Source organism: Rhinopithecus bieti, unplaced genomic scaffold, assembly GCF_001698545.2.
Source record: "Rhinopithecus bieti isolate Rb0 unplaced genomic scaffold, ASM169854v2 scaffold_8675, whole genome shotgun sequence".
NCBI lineage: Eukaryota > Metazoa > Chordata > Mammalia > Primates > Cercopithecidae > Rhinopithecus > Rhinopithecus bieti.
Window position 1 is genome coordinate 2,530,450 of NW_016806447.1, and position 21,149 is coordinate 2,551,598.

The 21,149-nt window shown below is 36.9% G+C and overlaps 1 protein-coding gene across 1 annotated transcript in view; it reads right to left on the reverse strand.

The window, feature by feature from the left end:
- Nucleotides 1–3,695: 3,695 nt before the first annotated feature.
- Nucleotides 3,696–21,149, reverse strand: part of MRPL1 (mitochondrial ribosomal protein L1) — a 95,344-nt gene continuing 77,890 nt past the window's right edge. The window contains exons 8-9 of the mRNA XM_017876536.1: nucleotides 6,614–6,695; nucleotides 3,696–3,991 (exon numbers count right to left, since the gene is read on the reverse strand). Coding sequence (XP_017732025.1) covers nucleotides 3,876–3,991; nucleotides 6,614–6,695 — 198 coding nt within the window. The 3' untranslated portion in view covers nucleotides 3,696–3,875. The remainder of the gene's footprint in view (nucleotides 3,992–6,613; nucleotides 6,696–21,149) is intronic.

Below are 21,149 nucleotides of genomic sequence, written 5' to 3' on the forward strand. Positions count from 1 at the left end.
TAGTTAGCCAATAGGAAAAACACTCTAATGGAAGAGTGGAGAGTAATTTATTCATAGGCCAGTTAATAAGACCCTGGAATGTTCCTGCCTAGAGCAAATTTTCGAATCACATTTCCTTATTCTGGTTTGTTGTGCTCAATAAGTTACCTTTCTAAGACATAATAAGGCCTTTTAGTCACATCAGACCTTTTGACCCAGGAATGCCACTTCTAAAACTTAGAAAATAAATTACACTCCAATGATTTCTCCAAAGCACTGTAAATAATGGGGGGAAGGGGATCCTGGAGTTAGTTAAATGTACAACAATTGAGGAATGATTCCATAGAATAAAACATCAACAGGATGGAATACTGTTCAACCATTAAAATGATGCTTTTCATATGGCTTTTTTGTTTGTTTGTTGGTCTGAGACGGAGTCTCGCTCTGTGGCCCAAACTGGAGTGCAGTGAGTGGCACGATCTCGACTCACCGCAAGCTCTGCCTCCCGGGTTCACACCAACCCCATTCTCCTGCCTCAGCCTCCCAAGTAGCTGGGACTACAGGCACCCGCCACCACGTCCGGCTAATTTTTTGTATTTTTAGTAGAGATGGGGTTTCACCATGTTAGCCAGGATGGTCTCAATCTCCTGACCTCGTGATCCGCCCGCCTCGGCCTCCCAAAGTGCTGGGATTACAGGCGTGAGCCACCACGCCCAGCCTCATATGGCATTTTAAATATAGGAAATGCTTACTTTATAACATGTGCACACACAGATACATACACACTCACAACTGAAGACAACAAAGTACTAAAATATTAATGCTGGTATCCTTCAGTAGATTATGAATTTCAAAATATCTAATCAGTATTTTTAATTTTTTCAATAACGACTATATTTATCCATTAATTAAAAGAAAATCTACAAATAGCAGAGCTTCTACTTTGTAAATTGAGATCTTCAAATAATGATTAGTCTGTAAGCTTTCAAAAGATAGTAACTGTGGAAAACAGGTAGGTATCTTTTCCTCTCCATCCTGTGTTATTCTTTCCTCATCCCACTCTAACTCTTCTACTTCTACTTTCTTCACATCAGCCCTGCCATAATTCATTAACTAGAAATACCAAGAAATCGAAGGCAATTGTTCAAATTATTTAAAATTATTTTAAAATTTTAAAGCTGCTGAATTAAATGGTTGATCTTAGAATATATATTTAAAAAGAGGTAAAATAGCCCAATGGCTAAAAGAGACTAAGGCCTTTAAAATTAAACAGATCTGGGTTTAAATCTTAAGTTTGCCACTTAGGAGACCTCACAGAAGTTTCATTTTCCTTACCTGTGAAATGGGAGTACCACTCTGCTTAGTGAATTGCTGTGAGTATGAAATGAGAGGATGCATCTAAAGCATAAGAAGGTAGTACGCATTTGTTAGTCTGTTTTGTGTTGTTATAGCAGAATACCTGAGAAGGTAATTTACAAAGCATACAGATTAATTTCTTGCAGTCTGCAGGCTGGAAGACCATGATGAAGGGGCTTGCTTCTAGTGATAACCTTCTTGCTGTGGTCATACCATGGCAAAAGGCAGAAGGGCAAGAAAGGGCAAGAGGAAGCAAGCCGGGGAGGAAGAGAGAGCAAGCAAGCATGCAAGGTATGCCCAAGAGTTCCTTGCAGTCTTAAGCTGTTTTATTATTATTATTCTTTTTACAATTTGTATAAATTTAAGAGGTACAAGTATAGTTGTGTTACAGGATATATTGCTTAGTGGTGGCCTGGGCCTTTTAATGTAACCATCACCCAAATAGTGTACACTGTACTTATTCATTTCTCAACCCTCACCATCCTCCTCCCACCCTCCCTCTCTTCTGAATCTCCAATGACTATACTCAGCATTAATCCATTCATGAGGGCAGAGCTGTCACGACTTGTACCTCCCATGAGGCCTCATCTCCCAACACTGTTGCATTGGGGATTAAGTTTCCAACACATACTTTTTGAGGGACACATTCAAACCATAGCAGCACTCAATAAAAGGTAACTGCTATTATTGTTTTCTAGTAATGTTATTGCTGTTTTGGGTAAGCAAACTCTAAGTTTTAATTTTCCTGTGGGGAAAAAAAGGCTTAGTGGGGTACTGTGGCTATTCAGTCATTTGGAATTCTCAGATCACTAACATTTCAAAAGGAATTTGGGAGACCTATATGGAGCTGTCAAAATTTTCTTTACAAAGTAGATATTAATCAATTTTCCCTCAAATGTCTTGTATAGCTGATGTTTTCAAACTATGCTCTAATCACTAACCCACATTAATTGTTACGTCTGAATTCTCTTTAATGGTTTCTCCTTCTGCTTGTTTCTATGAGGCTGGGAGGGTTGAACTGCATCACATCCCACATTCTGAATTGGCCTACTTATTCCCACTTGAGGTCAGTTGATTTGTACCTCCATCTCTTGTATCTTCTGTAAACTGAGATGTAGGTCTATAAGCTTGATTAGATTTAAGCAGAACAGCCTTGGCAAGAATAAATACTTCATTGGTAGTGATGAATTTCATCTTGAAACATGTCTATTCCTTGGCCAAGTTGAGTGTGCTGATTCTGTGTGCTCTAGGCAGATTTATGGTTCCCAAGTAGATCAATGCAAAATGAATCAAAATAATTTGTGTTATTAGAAATCTAATTGTTTTAAAATAATACATTTTGTAATTGTGAGAATTGTGTTACCCAGATCTTCTTCAAAAAAGATTTTACCTTGAAAAGCTAGAGCTGGTGAGTCAACACCAAAACTAAAATAAAATGAGACTCATTAATGAGAAAAAAATAATAACAAAACAAAAACAAAGTAGGTATTTAAACCCCACCAACAAATTCACCATCACTATTATTTCATAAAAGAAAATTCATTCAAATAACCCTTAAAAAGGTGGAAGATACTTCAAGTAATCATTCCCATGAAAGGACAGCTAGCAATTGCATGCCAAAATTATCCTTATTTTTTTCATTTTGTCATATATCAGTAAGCACTTAAGGATTAATATCAGTCTGCAAACTGGTACCTGATGCAGGATGCTTTACTTCTTGGCCTGATTTTTAATCCATGAATGAAGTTGTTCTAGCTACTTCATGGGAATGTTCATTCAACAAACACTAACCAAACACTTGTTATACTATTAAGCAGAGAAATTCAGGAGCAAATGAGGTCATGTATATGAAAACACTGTACACAGTGCCTTGTAGATTGCAAAGCATCATAAAAATATGTGGTATTATTACAAATGTATATATTATCATATATAATTATATAATATATTACATATATTACATAATTACATAATATATAACTATATATTACATATACATATTATATATACATATATAATTACAAACCAATTCCTAAAAAGAGATTACCCAATACACGTTTTAGTGACTTAGCAATTTTCTATATTCATGCTATCAAAAATAGTACTCAGAATTCTTTGGAATGCTTTGGAATGCAATATTTTCCTTTTTTTTTTTTTTTTAAAAAGAAAATAGTTATAATTTGTGATGTACCTCATGATTCTGGCCATTTTCTGCTTTATGAGAACTGAGGATGTTACCCATCCCTCAGATGGTTATAGATCCCAAAAGGGAAAGTTAATCAAGCTAGAAACTGCTGGCTATAATTACCAGCTATTAGACTCTGGATTTCTAAAAAAGAAAATGTCACAGCGTCTAAAAGGCAGGTTCAGACAAAGAGAAAATTTTATTTTCTTATTCTTGAAATGACTAAGATTTTTCAGTGTTAAAGTTCACTTTCAAGTATGATCAATAACAAGACATCAAATGTAAAATTATGCAGTTTTATAATTTTCTCCATTGCTTCTTAAACCACTTAAAGTAATTTCACAATTCAACACATTTAGGTGTCTTTTTTACTTTCTTCATTTTTTACTTCTTTAGGCAACAATGGATCAATCTTCAGTAATAAACCTTCACTTGTTGAACTACGAAGGAAAGCACGTATCACAAAGGGACCTGGAAACAAAAACGAGAATCGACTTTGATTTTATATCACAATGCCACCTCATGAGCAAACACAGTAAACCCTCACTAAATATTGTCACTCGGTTCTTGGAAACTGCAACTTTAAGCAAAACAACTTATAGAGAAATCAATTGTACCACAGGCTAATTAATAAGAGTTAAGTTTCAAAGACAAATTTCTAGTCACAAAAATATCATCAAGCTTCTAAATAAAGAGCTCAAGCACTTCTAATATTAACCACTGAAATAAATTTGAATTATAAATGCAGTTAAGATTAATAAAAGCAATAATTATTTACCCAACTGTTGGTAAATCAGAGTGACAAGAGTCATAGTGGTGGTGACTTAAAGACTAAGTGTTTGCAAAATGAAAACCGTAAGAAGCGCCTTCTGCCACCATGCAGTTCAAAAACAAACTAACAAATATGATTGGCTCCCTGAGTGCTTTCATACCACATCATTTATTGTCCTGCATTTGTATGATTATCATATACTTTGCACATTTTTATTTTACAATAGTTTGCATTCATTCATTCATCTTCCAACTCCCTTATTCCAGTCCAGGGTTGCGGGAGGCCAAAGCCTATCCCGGCAGGTCAGAGCATAGGTGGGAATGATCTCCAGATAAGCAGCATCTCATTGCAGGGCACATGTACACACCCCCCACACTCATTCACACCAGGACCACGTAGACATAACAATTAACCTAACATGCCCATCTTTGGGATGTGGGAGAAAACCGAAGTACCCAGAGAACCCATGCAGACATGAGGAGAACATGCGAACTCCACACAGACAGTGGCTCTGGCCAGGAATCTATTTTTTTCTTATGAATGTTATAATGAAATAACATTGGACAAAAGGATATTATTCAAGGACCTGCTGTACAAATATGCAACAGGAAAACTTATAGAACTCATGTCGTATTTTCACATAAAAAGTACTGTATTACTAAACTTTTTGTATTACTGTATAATATTTTGAATTATAAGAAGAGGAAGATAGTTTCATTTCTACAATAGAAGACAAACTAGTTGTACTCTAGAATATTAGAGATTCATCCTTGAAACTACATATACTCACTAATAACTCATTTCTCTCTTCCAGAAGATGATCACCTACAATTTATTGTATTGTAAAGTCAACAGTAAAGGGAACAGGTGGTGATATTTACATTTGATGGAAATACTATAAATATTTATTTAAAACAGTCAGCACAGATGCTACCTTTGTGTTACCACACAATTAGTAAAGTTCCCTAAAAACTAAAATGCTTTTCATAAGAACAATGTTAAGGGGCTTCATTTAAAATAGCAAAAAGACAGCCAGCCACCATGGCTCACACCTGAAATCCTAGCACTTTGGGAGGCCAAGGTGGGTGGATCACCTGAGGTCAGGAGTTTGAGACCAGCCTGGCCAACATGATGAAACCCTATCTCTACTAAAAATACAAAAATTAGCTGACATGGTGGTGGGCGCCTATAATCCCAGCTACTTGGCAGGCTAAGGCAGGAGAATTGCTTGAACCTGGGAGGCGGAGGTTGCAGTGAGCTGACATCAAACCACTGTACTCCAGCATGGGCGACAAAGTGAGACCCTGTCTCAAAAAATAAAATAAAGTTGCAAAATGAGAATCACAACATTTAAACATGCTAAGGGGCTTCATATGAAATAGCAAAAAGAGAATAACAACATTTTGAGGATTTGCTATCCATCATCTACTCCTACTATGGTCTCAGAGGATCCTGTACTGAAATCAAAGTTCTCTGTGGACTCTAAGAATCCATACACATCCAATTACTTAGTAGTATGGCCATATTTAGGACAAGAGAATTAACAAGGGTGGTATTTATTCACTAGTATCGTTAACTCCCAAAAAAGGTGAAAAATAGCTTAAGATTGTGTGTTTTAATTATAAACTCAGTTATAAAAGTAAACCTGACAAATTCTTATCATGGTAAGCCTACAAATGAATAATCAATTGAGTATAATGGACCCTTGCTTGGCTTCAACCATCCACAAGTGAAATTTGTCTGAGGAAGGAATTTGAACAGCACACAACACAATGATAAAGAAACTGGACACCTGTGTTCTAGCTTACTACACAGCTTCCGCATCTTAACTGAGTTGAGTGATTCTCTATGAATCACCTCATTTATAAATGACTCTCATGACACAATAAAATGATCTTCTTTCTTTCCTGTAATAAATAAATAAGATTAAGAAAACCAACTGCTAGTGCCAATGACAAAGTTAATGATCTGGCTTCAAAATGTCATTTTAGAAATAATTTTAGTCCCTAACATCACTGTAAGTTTAAAGCAATCAGTTACAGTTTTCTTTCAAACTTTGCTACATTTATTAGTAGTAATAATGTGGGAATCTACAAAGGTTTCAGGATGCATTCCTCATTACTGCTAGAGAAATCCTTTGGAGAATCAAATTTATTTATCTAATACCTGGAAATATAATACTTGCATGTTAACTTGATTTTTTATTTAATATTTTACATTTTGCTATTATACTTGCATGTTAACTTGACTTTTTTCTTCATATTTTACATTTTAAAGTATCACAGGGTCATAGGGAAGTCTGCCCTCAGCAAACCACTTACCAAAATTCAGTGGTCTGTGCCTACAAACTTCATTAATAACTGCTTGCAGATTGGCAGCTATCTGGTCACTTGACATATCCAACTGAAAGAAAGTAATATATATAACATTAATGATGAGAAAGCATGAAGATAATACAATTATTCTAGACTATTTTTCAAATATTCAATCAATGCAAATTATCTAGTAAGTGACCCTACTGTGAAAGGGGAAAACCTCTACAGCTCTTTGTTTCGAATGCCACATTTACATGTCTTCACATGTCAAGATTTAATAGATTTATAGAACATGTTATAACAAATTGAAGTTGAAGTTTTTCTACTTGAGAGTCCTTGACTTCCAAGTAATTTCCCCAAAGCATATCTTGGAGCAGAATACATCATTTCCTACACCCACCCTGCAAGGAAACAGTGATATTTTCTCACGAAGTTTGTTGATTTAAAGGAAACTAAGAAAATGTTTAGAAATTAATGTTTTCATGAGTCCAAAATAAAACTGCTTGCCACATGCATTCAGACAATACATATCTACACAGAGACAATTTCAGGATGTTGTGCTAACATTCTAATTTTTCAAACACTCTATGCAATAACAATTATCTTGTCATTTAGCAGTAAGTAAATATACAGTGAATGAGTCCTATTCATAAAACTCCTAAACTCAAATTACACCCTTGAAAAGTCTTTGTGTTTTTTATTCAAATTCAATGACTCTTACTCTTCCTAAATATTCCAGTTAAAATCCATTATATTACATTCAAATGTTTACAGAATTTTGCACTGTGCCAAATAAACCAATTTTTAAAAAATCCATGGCTGGGCACGGTGGCTCACGCCTGTAATCCCAGCACTTTGAGAGGCCAAGGCAGGCGGATCACCTGAGGTCAGGAGTTTGAGACCTGCCTGGCCAACACAGTGAAACCTTGTCTCTACTAAAAATACAAAATTAGTCAGGTGTGGTAGCAGATGCCTGTAAACCCAGCTACTCGGGAGGCTGAGGCAGGAGAATCGCTTGATCCCAGGAGGCAGACGTTGCAGTCAGCTGAGATCGCGTCATTGCACTCCAGCCTGGGTGACGAGAGTGAAACTCTGTCTCAAAAAAAAAAAGAAGATTCATATAAAATTATAGTAGCTTAACAGGCAAAAATTTATACAGTACAACAGTTGAAGTTCAAACAAGATTTCTGTTTTCCAAAGACTCTGAGAGCACTGTGAGAACTGTGCCCCACATAAACATAAAGAGAATTCATCCTAAAAAAATTATTTTATCATCATCAACAGCATTTATTCAACACCCAATTGGGCACGATGCAGTACCAAATCCTAAGTGAGAAAGGTTGGACAATACTGGAGGAATTCTCACTTTATGCCAATCCTTAAGTAGAAGTTCTGAGAGGAAAAAAAAGCAATGCTTAGTTCACCTTATTAAGTCCATACACCATAAAGACTTTAATTTGCATTGAAGCAGGTAGCTCACTGGCGGAGAAGGTACCTTATATCTTTTATGATGAAAAATAAAAAAGAAAAGGCTAAAGGCATCAGCATGTGTCCCTGCCTTCAATTCCCCTCTTAATTCTGCACAATATATGTTTCAAAAATATAAAACAATTATGTCCCCTGCAACTTTCATTATTAGGATGCCTTCGATGATTTTATCAATTTAAGTTTAAAAAAACCACAAAAATGTTTTAAAACATAGTTTATACTTTTATTCAAATTTTACCATCTTTAATATATGGTACTGTGCCCTCTACTGAATTTTAAAATATATGTATAGCTATACTTTTTATTTTAGATATTGTGCAAAATTATGGAAATGTTACATATCTCATAGGCATTACTGTGATTATTTAATTGGCTAATGACAAGACAGCTGTGTACAAAAACAAAATATAAGTGTGGATGAGTTTTATCAAAACTTGCAAAGGAAATTAATTTGGGGTGACAATGATCTAAAGAGAACTCAGAAAAGCAAACTTACAAGGTTTTCTGCCTACTTCTCAGTTAGTCTGCACTCCAATAGTGCTTTCCCATGTGATAACATTTTGTGGTCTTAAGGAGACAGGCTGACTATTTCGAGGAGAGAATATTATCTATTATATTAACAATAGCACAGTATATGACTTGGTACAGCAAGGGAAAAACAAACAGGGGTGGGGTTGATCTTGAAGGGGATATAGGACTATGTTAAGCACCATATTTGTACGTGTGCATATGTGTGTATCTGAATATATAACAGTCACAATACTATATATGTTTAACTAAAGTGATTATCCACTGCAAGACAAAACAGTTATTCCTTATTCTGGAGCATACATGTTTTCAAAAAAAAAAAGACCACTTTACTTTCTGCTTAGCATTGCTTATAATGTCAGAAACCATTCCCTAAGCAGACAGAAGACTTCTACAAAAGATGTCAGGGCAGTGGCTCAGTAGACACAGGTGAACTTTATGTCTCTATCTCTGTTTTAACTCTCAGATTTCCCCCTTTTTGCGTAATTCCTAACCATTTTATTCAATAACTTTCTTATCATTATGATAAAACTAAAAATCAGTGGTTCTTAACCCTTTTTTTTTTGTCCCATTGAGATGCATATGTCATAATTCATCTCAGGGCAAAATGTAATCACAAGCATGTGCAAGCCAGTGATTCTTAAACATTTTTAGGTCACTGAGTCTTGCTACAGAAAAATGCACATAAAGAACTTAGTCTACACTACCAGGGTCTTCATAGATTCTCTGATTTAAAAGAAAGGGGATAAAAGAAGAAAGCTTCCTGGGGAAAGTGTCTGAGTTAAAAAGGATCCCTGGGCCACATTTTGAGAACCACTACTACAGAGGTTATTCTGTCCAGATATGTTGAAGGACTAAGGACTACAGTGTGAATAAAGGATTTTTACAATCTTACAGAAGACAGAACCAAAAAAAGAAAAAAAAAAAGCACCCCATACATGATTTTTAAACAATCACATGTTCCTTCTAAAGTGGCAGCTTATATTACTATAAATGTTCTGACAGTCTCTAGATGACTAATTACCTTTGATTGAAAACTGCAGAGAGGACTGCTGCTTTGGATAAGCACCTGTTAGACCACTTGTCCTCCAAAATCCCTTCCAAATGTAATATTCTAAGACTATATAAAGTGTGGACCGGCAGACGGCTTTTAAAGATGGGCCAAAACTCTTAATTTCCATGACTCCTAACAGTCTACACCAAGAAAAGAAAAGTTATCTGTATGTCTCCTACATAACATAAAGTAGTAATAATAATTGATGGTGCAGCTCTGTTTACTGGGTACTTACTTTGGGCCAAGCTCTAAGTGTTCACATAGATATTCTTATTCATTTCTCCCAAGAACCCTATGAGGTGGGTGCTATTATTATCCTTTATTTACACTTATAAACTGAGACTCAGAAAACTCTAACTTATTCATGGGCACATACATGGTAAGGAGTGGCCAAGTAGCTACGTGTCTGAGCACTTAAGGCAGACAAACCTCACTTCCACCACCTTACTAGCTTATGACTCTGGACACAGGTATTACAAGTTGGTGATCTTTATATAAGGAAAATGAAGTATCAGTTGTCTGAGAAACACAAATGAGCGTGTTGTATACTAAGGGGAGAAAAAAGAGAAACTAAGTGAAACACTAAAAGAATATACATTTAAGATGGAAAATAAGAATTTTCTCTCTGCCCAATGAATCCCTTACTACCTTCCTAATTTTTAGATGTTAACACCATACAACTTAGCAACATTTACTTAATCCCCACTCTGTCAAGCAACACACAGAACCAGGAACAGAAAGATGAATAAGATACAAACCTTGCCCTTGAGATTACAATCTAGACACTAAAACACACCATAAGAAATACCACTTTAACTATATGAACAAAACGCCACAAGGGCACAGAGGAAGAAGTAATTGACACGGAAGGCTTTACTCATCACCAAAGAAGGTGATATCTAAGCTGAGTCTTAAAGGATGACGAATTTTGAAAGACAAAGAGGATCTTCTAGGCAGAGGGACCAGCATAAGGTAATGTGAGACAAAGGTGGATCAGGAGAACCCACAGACCCTTTGAAGGAAGCGGATTGCTCCGGCAGGCACCAAAGACAGCTGAAAAACTGTGCTGCTATCCATGGCTGAGACCTGAAGACAGTTTGCATCACAGTACTCTGTGCAGACATGCCCCACTACCAGCCTGGAGCCTGGTAACTCTGCTGGGTGGCCAGATCCAGAAGAGAAATAACAATCACTACAGTTTGGCTCTCAGGAAGCCCCATCCCTAGGGGAAGAAGGGGAGCACTACATCAAGGGAACAACTGGTGGGACAAAAGAATCTGAACAGCAGCCTTGAGCCTCAGAACTTCCCTCTGTCTGCCCAAATAAGGAACCAGAAAAACAATTGTGGTAATATGACAAAACCAAAGTTCTTAAATACCCACCCCGACCCGCAAAAGATCACACTAGCTTATCAGCAATGGATCGCAATGGATCGAAACCAAGAAGAAATCCCTCAATTGCCAAGAAAAGAATTCAGAAGGTTGATTATTAAGTTAATCAAGGAGGCAGCAGAGAAAGGTGAAGTCCAACTTAATGAAATCAAAAAAGTGATACAAGATATGAAGGGAAAAATCTTCAGTGAACTAGATAGCATAAATAAAAAATAATCACAACTTCTGGAAATGAAGGACACACTTAGAGAAATGCAAAATGCACTGGAAAGTCTCAGCAATAGAATCCAACAAGCAGAATAAAGAATTTCAGAGCTCGAAGACAAGTTTTTTGAATTAACTCAATCCACAAAGAGAAAGAAAAGAGAATCAAAATAAATAAATAAACAAAGCCTCCAAGAAGTTGGGATTATGTTAAATGATCAAAACTAAGAATATGGTGTTCCTGAGGAAGAAATCAACAAGTTTGAAAAACATATTTGAGGGAATAATCAAGGAAAACTTCCCAGCCTTGCTACAGATCTAAATACAAAGCAGCTCAAAGAACACCTGGGAAATTTATCGCAAAAAGATCATTGCCTAGACACATAGTCGTCAGGTTATCTAAAGTCAAGATGAAGGAAAGGATCTTAAAAGCTGTGAGGAAAAAGCACCAGGTAACCTAAAAAGGAAAACCTATCAGATTAACAGCAAATTTCTCCACAGAAACCCTACAAGCTAGAAGGGATTAGGGCCCCATCTTCTGCCTCCTTAAAAAAAAAAAACATATTGGCCAAGATTTTCATATCCAGTGAAACTAAACTTCATAAATGAAGGAAGGATACAGTCTTTTTCAGACAAATGCTGAGAGAATTTGCCACTACCAAACCAGCACCACAGTTAGCAGTTCTGTTAACACTGCTAACAGAAGCTCTAAATCTTAAAGCAAATCCTTGAAATACACCAAAATAGGACCTCATTAAAACATAAATCTCACAGGACCTATAAAACAAAGATGTAATAAATTTAAGAAAAAAAAGGTATCAGGCAACAAATAGCACAATGAATAGAATAGTACCTCACATCTCAATACTAATGTTGAATGTAAGTGGCCTAAATGCTCTACTTAAAAGATACAGAATAGCAGAATGGATAAAAATTAACCAAACAAGTATCTGCTGTCTTCAAGAGACTGCCTAACACATAAGGACTGAAATCAACTTAAGGTAAAGAGGTGGGAAAAAAAATTAATCTATACAAATGGACACCAAAAGTGAGCAGGAGTAGCTATTCTTATATCAGACAAAACAAACTTTAAAGCAACAGCAGATAAAAAAGACAAAGACATTATATTTTGACATTATATAATGACAAAAGAACTTGTCCAACAGGAAAATATCACAATCCTAAATATATATGCACTAACGCTGGAGCTCCCAAATTTATAAAACAACTACTACTAGACCTAAGAAATGAGACAGATAGCAACACAATAATAGTGGGAGATTTCAATACTCCGCTGACAGCACTAGACAGGTCATCAAGACAGAAAGTCAACAAAGAAACAATGGATTTAAAATATACCCTAGATCAAATGAGCGTAAGAGATATTTACACAACATTCTACCCAACAACTGCAGAATATACATTCCATTCATCAGCACATGGAACATTCTCCAAGATAGACCATATGATAGGCCACAAAACAAGTCTCAATAATTTTAAGAAAACTGAAATTATATCAAATACTCTCTCAGACCACAGTAGAATAAAAGTGGAAATTAACTCCAAAAGGAACCCACAAAACCATAGAAATTAAACAACCTGCTCTTGAATGATCACAGGGTTAACAATAAAATCAAGATGGAAATTAAAAAATTCTTTGAATTGAATGATAATAGTGACACAATCTATTAAAACCTTTGGGATTCAGCAAAGGGAGTGCTAAGAGGAAAGTTCATAGCCTTAAATGCCACATCAAAAAATCTGAAAGAGCAAAAACAGACAATCTAAAGTAACACCTCAGAGAACTAGAGAAACAAGAACAAACCAAACCCAAACCCAGCAGAAGAAAAGAAATAACCAAGATCAGAGCAGAACAAAATGCAGTGGAAACAAACAAACAAACAAAAAACAATACAAAAAAATAAATGAAACAAATGGCTGGTTCTTTGAAAAGATAAATTAAATCAATAGATGATTAGCGAGATTAATGAAGAAAAAGAGAAAATCCAAATACACTCAATTAGAAATGAAGCAGGAGATATTACAACTGATACCACAGAAATACAAAATATCATTAAAGGCTACTCTGACACCTTTATGCACATAGAAAAACCTTTACGCACACAGAAAACCTAGAAGAGATGGATAAATTCCTCAAAATAGACAACCCTCCTAGATTAAACCAGGAAGAAATAGAAACTCTGAACAGACCAGTAACAAGCAGTGAGATTGAAGTGGCAATTAAAAAAAATAAACAAAAAAAAACCTGTCAACAAAAAAATTTCAGGACCATAGATTCACAGCTGAATTCTATCAGACATTCAAAGAAGAATTGGTACCGATCCTACTGATACTATTTCACAAGATACAGAAATAGGGAATCTTCCCTAAATTGTCCTATGAAGCCAATATCACTCTAATACCAAAACCAGGAAAGAACATAACAAAAAAAGAAAACTACAGATCAGTATCTCTGACGAATATAGATGCAAAACTCCTTTTTTTTCCTTTCTTTTTTTTTTTTTTTTTTTGAGATAGAGTTTTGCTCTTTTTGCCCAGGCTGGAGTGCAATGGCACGATCTCGGCTCACAGCAACCTCTGCCTCCCGGGTTCAAATGATTCTCCTGTCTCAACCTCCCAAGTAGCCAGGATTACAGGCATGTGCCACCACGCCCGGCTAATTTTGTATTTTTAGTAGACATGGGGTTGCACTATGCTGTCCAGGGTGGTCTTGAACTCCTGACTTCAGGTGATCCAACCACCTCGGCCTCCCAAAGTGCTGGGATTACAGGCACGAGCCACCGCACGCAGCCTATAGATGCAAAAACCCTTAACAAAATGCTAGCTAAGCAAATCCAACAGCATATCAAAAAGATAAGCCACTATGACCTGGGTTTCATACCAGGATGCAGGGATGGTTTAACATATGCAAATCAATAAATGTGATACATCACATAAACAGAATTAAAAACAAAAATCACATGATCATTTCAATAGATGCAGAAAAAAGCATTTGACAAAAGTCAGCATCCCTTAAAGATTAAAATCCTCAGCAAAATCAGCATAAATGGGACATACCTTAATGTAATAAAAGCCATGATTACAAACCCACAGCCAACATAATACTGAATGGGGAAAAGTTGAAAACTTGAACACTGAGAACTGAAACAAGACAAGAAGGATGCCCACTCTCACCACTTCTATTCAACATTGTACTAGAAGTCCTAGCCAGAGCAATCAGACAAGAGAAAGAAATAAAGGGCATCCAAATCAATAAAGAGGAAGTCAAATTGTCACTGTTTGCTGATGACATGATCATATACCTAGAAAACCCTAAAGACTCCTTCAAAAAGCTCCTATAACTGATAAATGAATTCAGCAAAGTTTCAAGATACAAAATTAACAGAAACAAATCAGTAGCTCTGTTATATACCAACAGCAACCAAGTTGAGAATCAAGTCAAGAACTCAACCCCCTTTACAAGTGCTGCAAAAAATAAAATAAAATACTTAAGAGTATACCTAACCAAAGAGGCAAAAGACCTCTACAAGGAAAACTACAAAACACTGCTGAAAGAAATCATACACAACACACACAAATGGAAACATATTCCATGCTCATGGATGGGCAGAATCAATATTGTGAAAATGACCATACTGTCAAAAGCAATATACAAACTCAGTGCAATTTCTATCAAAATACCAACATTATTCTTCACAGAACTAGAAAAAACAAATCCTAAAATGTATATGGAACCAAAATGAGCCCACACAGCCAAAGCAAGACTGAGCAAAAAGAAAAACTCTGGAGGCATCATATTACCTGACTTCAAACTATACTATAAGGCCATAGTCACTAAAACAGCTGGTATAGAATGTCACTAAAACAGCTGGTATGGTACTGGTATAGAAATAGACACAGAGACCAATGGAACAGAACAGAGAACCCAGAAATAAACCCAAAAACTTACAGACCATTTTGACAAAGCAAACAAAACATAAAGTGGTGAAAGACACCCTATTCAACAAATAGTGCTGGGATAATTGCCAAGCCACATGTAGAAGAATTAAACTGGATCCTCATTTTTCACCTTATACAAAAATCAACTCAAGATGGATCAAGGACTTAAATCTAAGACCTGAAACTGTAAAATTCTAGAAGATAATATAGGAAAACCCTTTTAGACATTGGCTTACGCAATGACTTCATGTCCAAAACCCAAAGCAAATGCAACAAAAACAAAGATAAGTAGAAGGGACTTCATTAAACTAAAAAGCTTCTGCACAGCAAAAGAAACAATCAGCAGAGTAAACAGACAACCCAAAGAGTGGGAGAAAATCTTTACAATCTATACATTAGACAAAGGACTAATATCCAGAATCTACAAGAAACACAAAGAAATCAGGAAGAAAAAAAACAATCCCATCGAAAAGTGGGCTAAGGACATGGAGACACGATCTCAAAAGAAGATACACAAGTGTCCAACAAATACATGAAAAATGCTCCACATCACTAATGATCAGGGAAACGCACATCAAAACCACAATGTGACAGACACCACCTTACACCTGCAAGAATGGCCATAATCAAAAAATCAAAAAATAATAGATGTTGGCGTGGACGTGGTGAAAAAGGGACACTCTTACACTGCTGGTGGGAACGTAAACTATTAATAGTACAACCACTATGGAAAACAGTGTGGAGATTCCTTAAAGAATTAAAGTAGAACTATCATTTGATCCAGCAATCCCAGTACTGGGTATCTACTCAGAGGAAAAGAAGTCATTATACGAAAAAGATACTTGCACACGCGTGTCTTTAGCAGCACAATTCGCAATTGCAAAAATATGGAACCAGTCCAAATGCCCACCAATCAATGAGTGGATAAAGAAATTGTGGTATATATATACACCATGGAATACAACTCAGCCATAAAAAGAATTGAAATAATGGCATGCACAGCAACCTGGATGGAATTGGAGACCATTATTCTAAGTGAAGTAACTCAGGAATGGAAAACCAAACATTGTATGTTCTCACTCATAAGAGGGAGCTAAGCTATAGGATGCAAAGGCATAAGAATGATATAGTGGACTTTGGGGAATCAGGGGAAAGGGTGGCAGGGGAGTGAGGGATAAAAGACTACGCTTTGGGTACAGTGTACACTGCTTGGATGATGGGTGTACCAAAATCTCAGAAATCACCACTAAAGAACTTACTCATGTAACCAAACACTACCTGTTCCCCAAAAACTTATTGAAATAAAAAAATAAATTTTTTTAAAAACGTGGATCAGGGGACCATGAGGTAGCTCATTATATCTAGCTCCAGGGTTACGAACTCAAATGTCTACAGTGGCCACAGTGGGAAACATGTATAAGTGAGGAGGACTGGGTTTACATGCATATGCTTATACCACGTGTGTGATACAGGTTGTGCTGAGGTGGACAGCAACCACTAGGGATGGAGGCAGCAGAGTTGCTACACTAAGGGTTAACAGACTGAGGGCTGTGGGGCCAATGTCATCAGAACTCCTGATTTGTCAAGAACAGCTAAAAATCTGGATTTCTATGTGATACTGTGCAGTTTTTAAATCCTGATTCAATAGACAAACCACCACCACTATTTGGGACCAACAAAGTAAGACCAGGGGCCAAATTCAGCCTGCAAGCTGCTATTTGTAACTTTGGTCTTCCAGTTGCACAACTGAAAACAACAGGAAAGACTGAATTTGAACCTGAGGTAGTGATCTGCAACTAGGTCGCAAAGGGATTTAAAGGTAAAGATCTTAGAAAATACCCTGTCAGCAGTGAGAGGCCATTTAATGTTTCTAAGCATATAAATGGTATATCTGATCTATGTTTTAGAAAGAATTCTAGAAGAGTATGAAACAGGAGTTGGCATACTTTCTTTGTAAACGGTAAGGCAGTAAATATTTTAGGCTTCGCAGGCCAAACGGCCTCTGTCAGAATCCTTCCATTTCTGCTGTTCTGGTGCAAAAGAAATCATACACAATACATAAATGAGCACAGTTGTATTCTAACAAAGCTTTATCTACAAAAACAGGTGGAGAGCTGGATTTGGTTTGCTGACTCCTGGTACAGAAGACAGACTGAAGGATGTCCGAGGAAATGAATGAGTAAAAGTCACCATTTTTGTTTTGTAAGTTTTTGCTATAGCAGAAGCATTTTTTGTTTTGTTTTGTTTTAAAAGAAACTTTGTTGGGTCCTGATAGACTTCTGGTTTCCTACTATGAATCCACTATGCAGTTGAGACTTAGGGTTTCCTACTATGTATCTACTATGCAGTTGTCTGGCTAAGAAATGCATTGTCATTTAAAATTTAAAAAATGCTTAGCAATGGTTTCAGTAGCTGATATAAACTTTATATATGCATTTGAAACAAGTTTCTTCAAGATTCACAATGAAGAGTCAAATTTGAAAGGAAAAAAGGCATTTAGTACCCTATATTCTAAAGAAAGATGCCAACAATTAAGGCCACCAAAAAGGTCCTACCATAATCAACACCCAACCCAAGAAGCAGCAGAAGCCAAGTGAGAAGGCAAGACTCCAAGATGTTCATCTGGAAAGACCAGGCGGTACCTGCAGGAAGGAGAGACTGACTGAACATGAGAAGCAGCAGAAGCCAAGCGAGGAGGCAAGACTCCAGGAGGTTCATCTGGAAAGACCGGGCGGTACCCGCAGGAAGGAAAGACTGACTGAACATGAGAAGAAGCAGAAGCCAAGTGAGGAGAAAAGACTCTAAGACGTTCATCTGGAAAGACCGGGCGGTACCCGCAGGAAGGAAAGACTGACTGAACATGTGTTAAATGGAGGCAGTCAAACCACCCAAAACGGGGACCACAAATACAGGTGGGGAAGTAGAGGCATTTGGGTTTTCCCCCCTTAATCTCTCTTTAGGCATCTACCCCAGAGCAGTCAGGCCTGGAAAAGGCATTGGGAGCCCCGTACTTAGAACTGAGTATTCTAAGATCAAACCTGGGAGGTTGAAATCGTAATAAGCACTTCCCACTTCAGGTCACACAAGTCATCAAAGCCTGGCTCCAAATTAGGCAAGGGAAATCTTTGGATATGAGATTACAGTTTTGAACTGGAACACAGTCACTTGAACTATGAGATCTGTCTAGTATGCATGCATCTAACAGAGAAGGGAAGTAGTACAGGGCACAGTTGAAAGAGAATGAAGAAAACGATGTCATGTTTATACTCCACTAAATTCACTTTTCTTCTTTTGAGACAGCATTTTGCTTTGTCACCCAGACTGGAATGCAATGACACAAACACACCTCATGACAGCCTTGGCCTCCTGGCCTCAAGCAATCTTCCCATCTCAGCCTCTCAAGTAGCCAGGACCACAGGCATGCACCATCATGCTTGGCTAATTTTTAAAATTTTTGTAGAGATGGGGTCTCACCTTGCTGCCCAGGCCACTCTTGAACTCCTTGGCTCAGACGATTCTCCCACCTTCGCCTCCCAAAGTGCTGGGATTACAGGCATGAGACATCGTGCCTGGTCTAAATTCAGATTTCTTAATAAACAACTACATATTTATACATAGACACAGAATGTATTATGTGTGTATGAGAGCCTTGAATTTATGTTCATTAGAATGATATTTATAATAATGAGATATTATTAACAATCTAAATGCCCCCCAAAAAGAAATAAAGTTGAATAAATAATTATGTGTCTACATAATAGGCTATGAACCAGCTATTAAAATGATACTTTGCAAAGATTTTTAACGACATGGGAAAGTGTTTAAGATACAGTGTTAAAGGGAAAAGAATACAAAACTCATTATAAAATAGCAACTACTTAAAGAAAAAATATGTGCATACAGAAAGAGCAGTAATAAAAAGTACTAAAATGGTGAAAGATTACAGGAATTTGGAATGATTTTTGTATTCTTACCTAGGTGATTCAGTATTTTCTAATTATTTCATTACGTGCATTTATTACCTCAATAAAAAATCAGTTTTAGTTTAGCATTTAAAGTTATTAAAACCAGCCCTTTAAGATGCTATAAAATGCAAGACATAGTTTACTTTTTTTTTTTTTTAATGAGACGGAGTCTTGCTCTGTCGCCCAGGCTGGAGTGCAGTGGCACAATCTCGGCTCACTGCAACCTCTGCCTCCTAGGTTCAAACGATTCTTCTGCCTCAGCCTCCCGAGTAGCTGGCACTACAGGTGTGTACCACCATGTCTGGCTAATTTTTTGTATTTTTACTAGAGACGGGGTTTCACCATATTGGTCAGGCTGGTCTTGAACTCCTGATCTCGTGATCCGCCTGCCTCAGCCTCCCAAAGTGCTGGGATTACAGGTGTGAGCCACTGTGCCCGGCCCATAGTTTACTTCTTAATGAAGATATAAAGCAATATAAGAATTATTTTTGGCCGGGCGCGGTGGCTCACGCCTGTAATTCCAGCACTTTCGGAGGCCGGGGCGGGTGGATAAGCTGAGGTAAGGAGTTTGAGATAAGCTTGCCCAACATGGCAAAACCAATCTCTACTAAAAATACAAAAAATTAGCCAGGCATGGTGGCGGGCACCTGTAATCCCAGCTACTCACGAGGCCGAGGACAGGAGAATTGCTTGAACCCAGGAGGCGGAAATTGCAGTGAGCCAAGATGCGCCACTGCACTCCAGCCTGGGCAACAAGAGCGAAACTCCATCTCAAAAAGGGGGAAAAAAAAGAATTATTCTCACTGTTGATATAGGGGCATAGACCCAAAGCCTACCCGACCACCATTACAGCTCCTAACAAGCTAATTATGTTGTTATATGTTTACATATTTTTTAATTACATTTTAAAAATTGAAAGGTAGTAAAATTAACTTTTTGGAGGGTGTATCTTTTGAAACTCATGTATACATTCAAGTAATGATCACTCCAATACAGGATACAGAATCCAAAAAATTCCCTCATGTGATTTCTCTCAGGCACAAACACCATCCACTCCTGACTCCTGGTAACCACTGATTTACTAGTGTTCTTTTTAAAAATGTCACTTAAACAAAATAACAGTATATAACTCATTAAACAATAACTCCCCACTGCCCCCTTCCTCCAGCCCCTGGTAACCACCATTCTACTTTCTATCTCTACGAATTTCACTGTTATAGGTACCTTATACAAGTGGCATGATAAAATATTTGTCCTTTTGTGACTGGCTTATTGCACATAACAAAATGTTCTCAAGGTTCATGCATGTTGTAGGATGTGTCAATTTCCTTCCTTTGAAAGGCTGATAATATTGCATTCAATGTGTGTGCTGTACTTTATCCATTCATCTGTTAATTGTCACATGGGTTGCTTGTACCTTCTGTCTCCTTTGAATAATGCTACTGTGAACATGGGTATGCCATCATCTGTTCAAGTTCCTGCTTTGAATTCTTCTGAGTATGTATCTGGAAGTAGATTTGGTGGATCACGTAATTCTATGTTTAATTTTTTGAGGAAGTGCCATATTGTTTTTCATAACGGCTATAGTATTTTACATTCCCACAAGCAATAAATAAGAGTTCTAATTTCCCTATATCCTTGCCAACACTTATTTTTTTAAATAATAGCCATCCTACAGAGTATGAAGGGGTATCTCATTGTGATTTTAATTTGCATTTTCCTGATAGCTAATAATGTTATGTGTTTATTGTCCATTTGTATTTTACCTTTGGAGAGATATGTATTCAGGCTCTGTGATGATTTTAAAATTGGGTTATCTTTTTATCATTGAATTGTAAAAGCTCTTTATGTACTCTCGATTCAAGTCTCGTATCATATATATGATTTCCAGATATTTTCTCCCATTCAGTGGGTTGTCTTTGTGCTCTATTGATACCGTCATTTAATGTGCA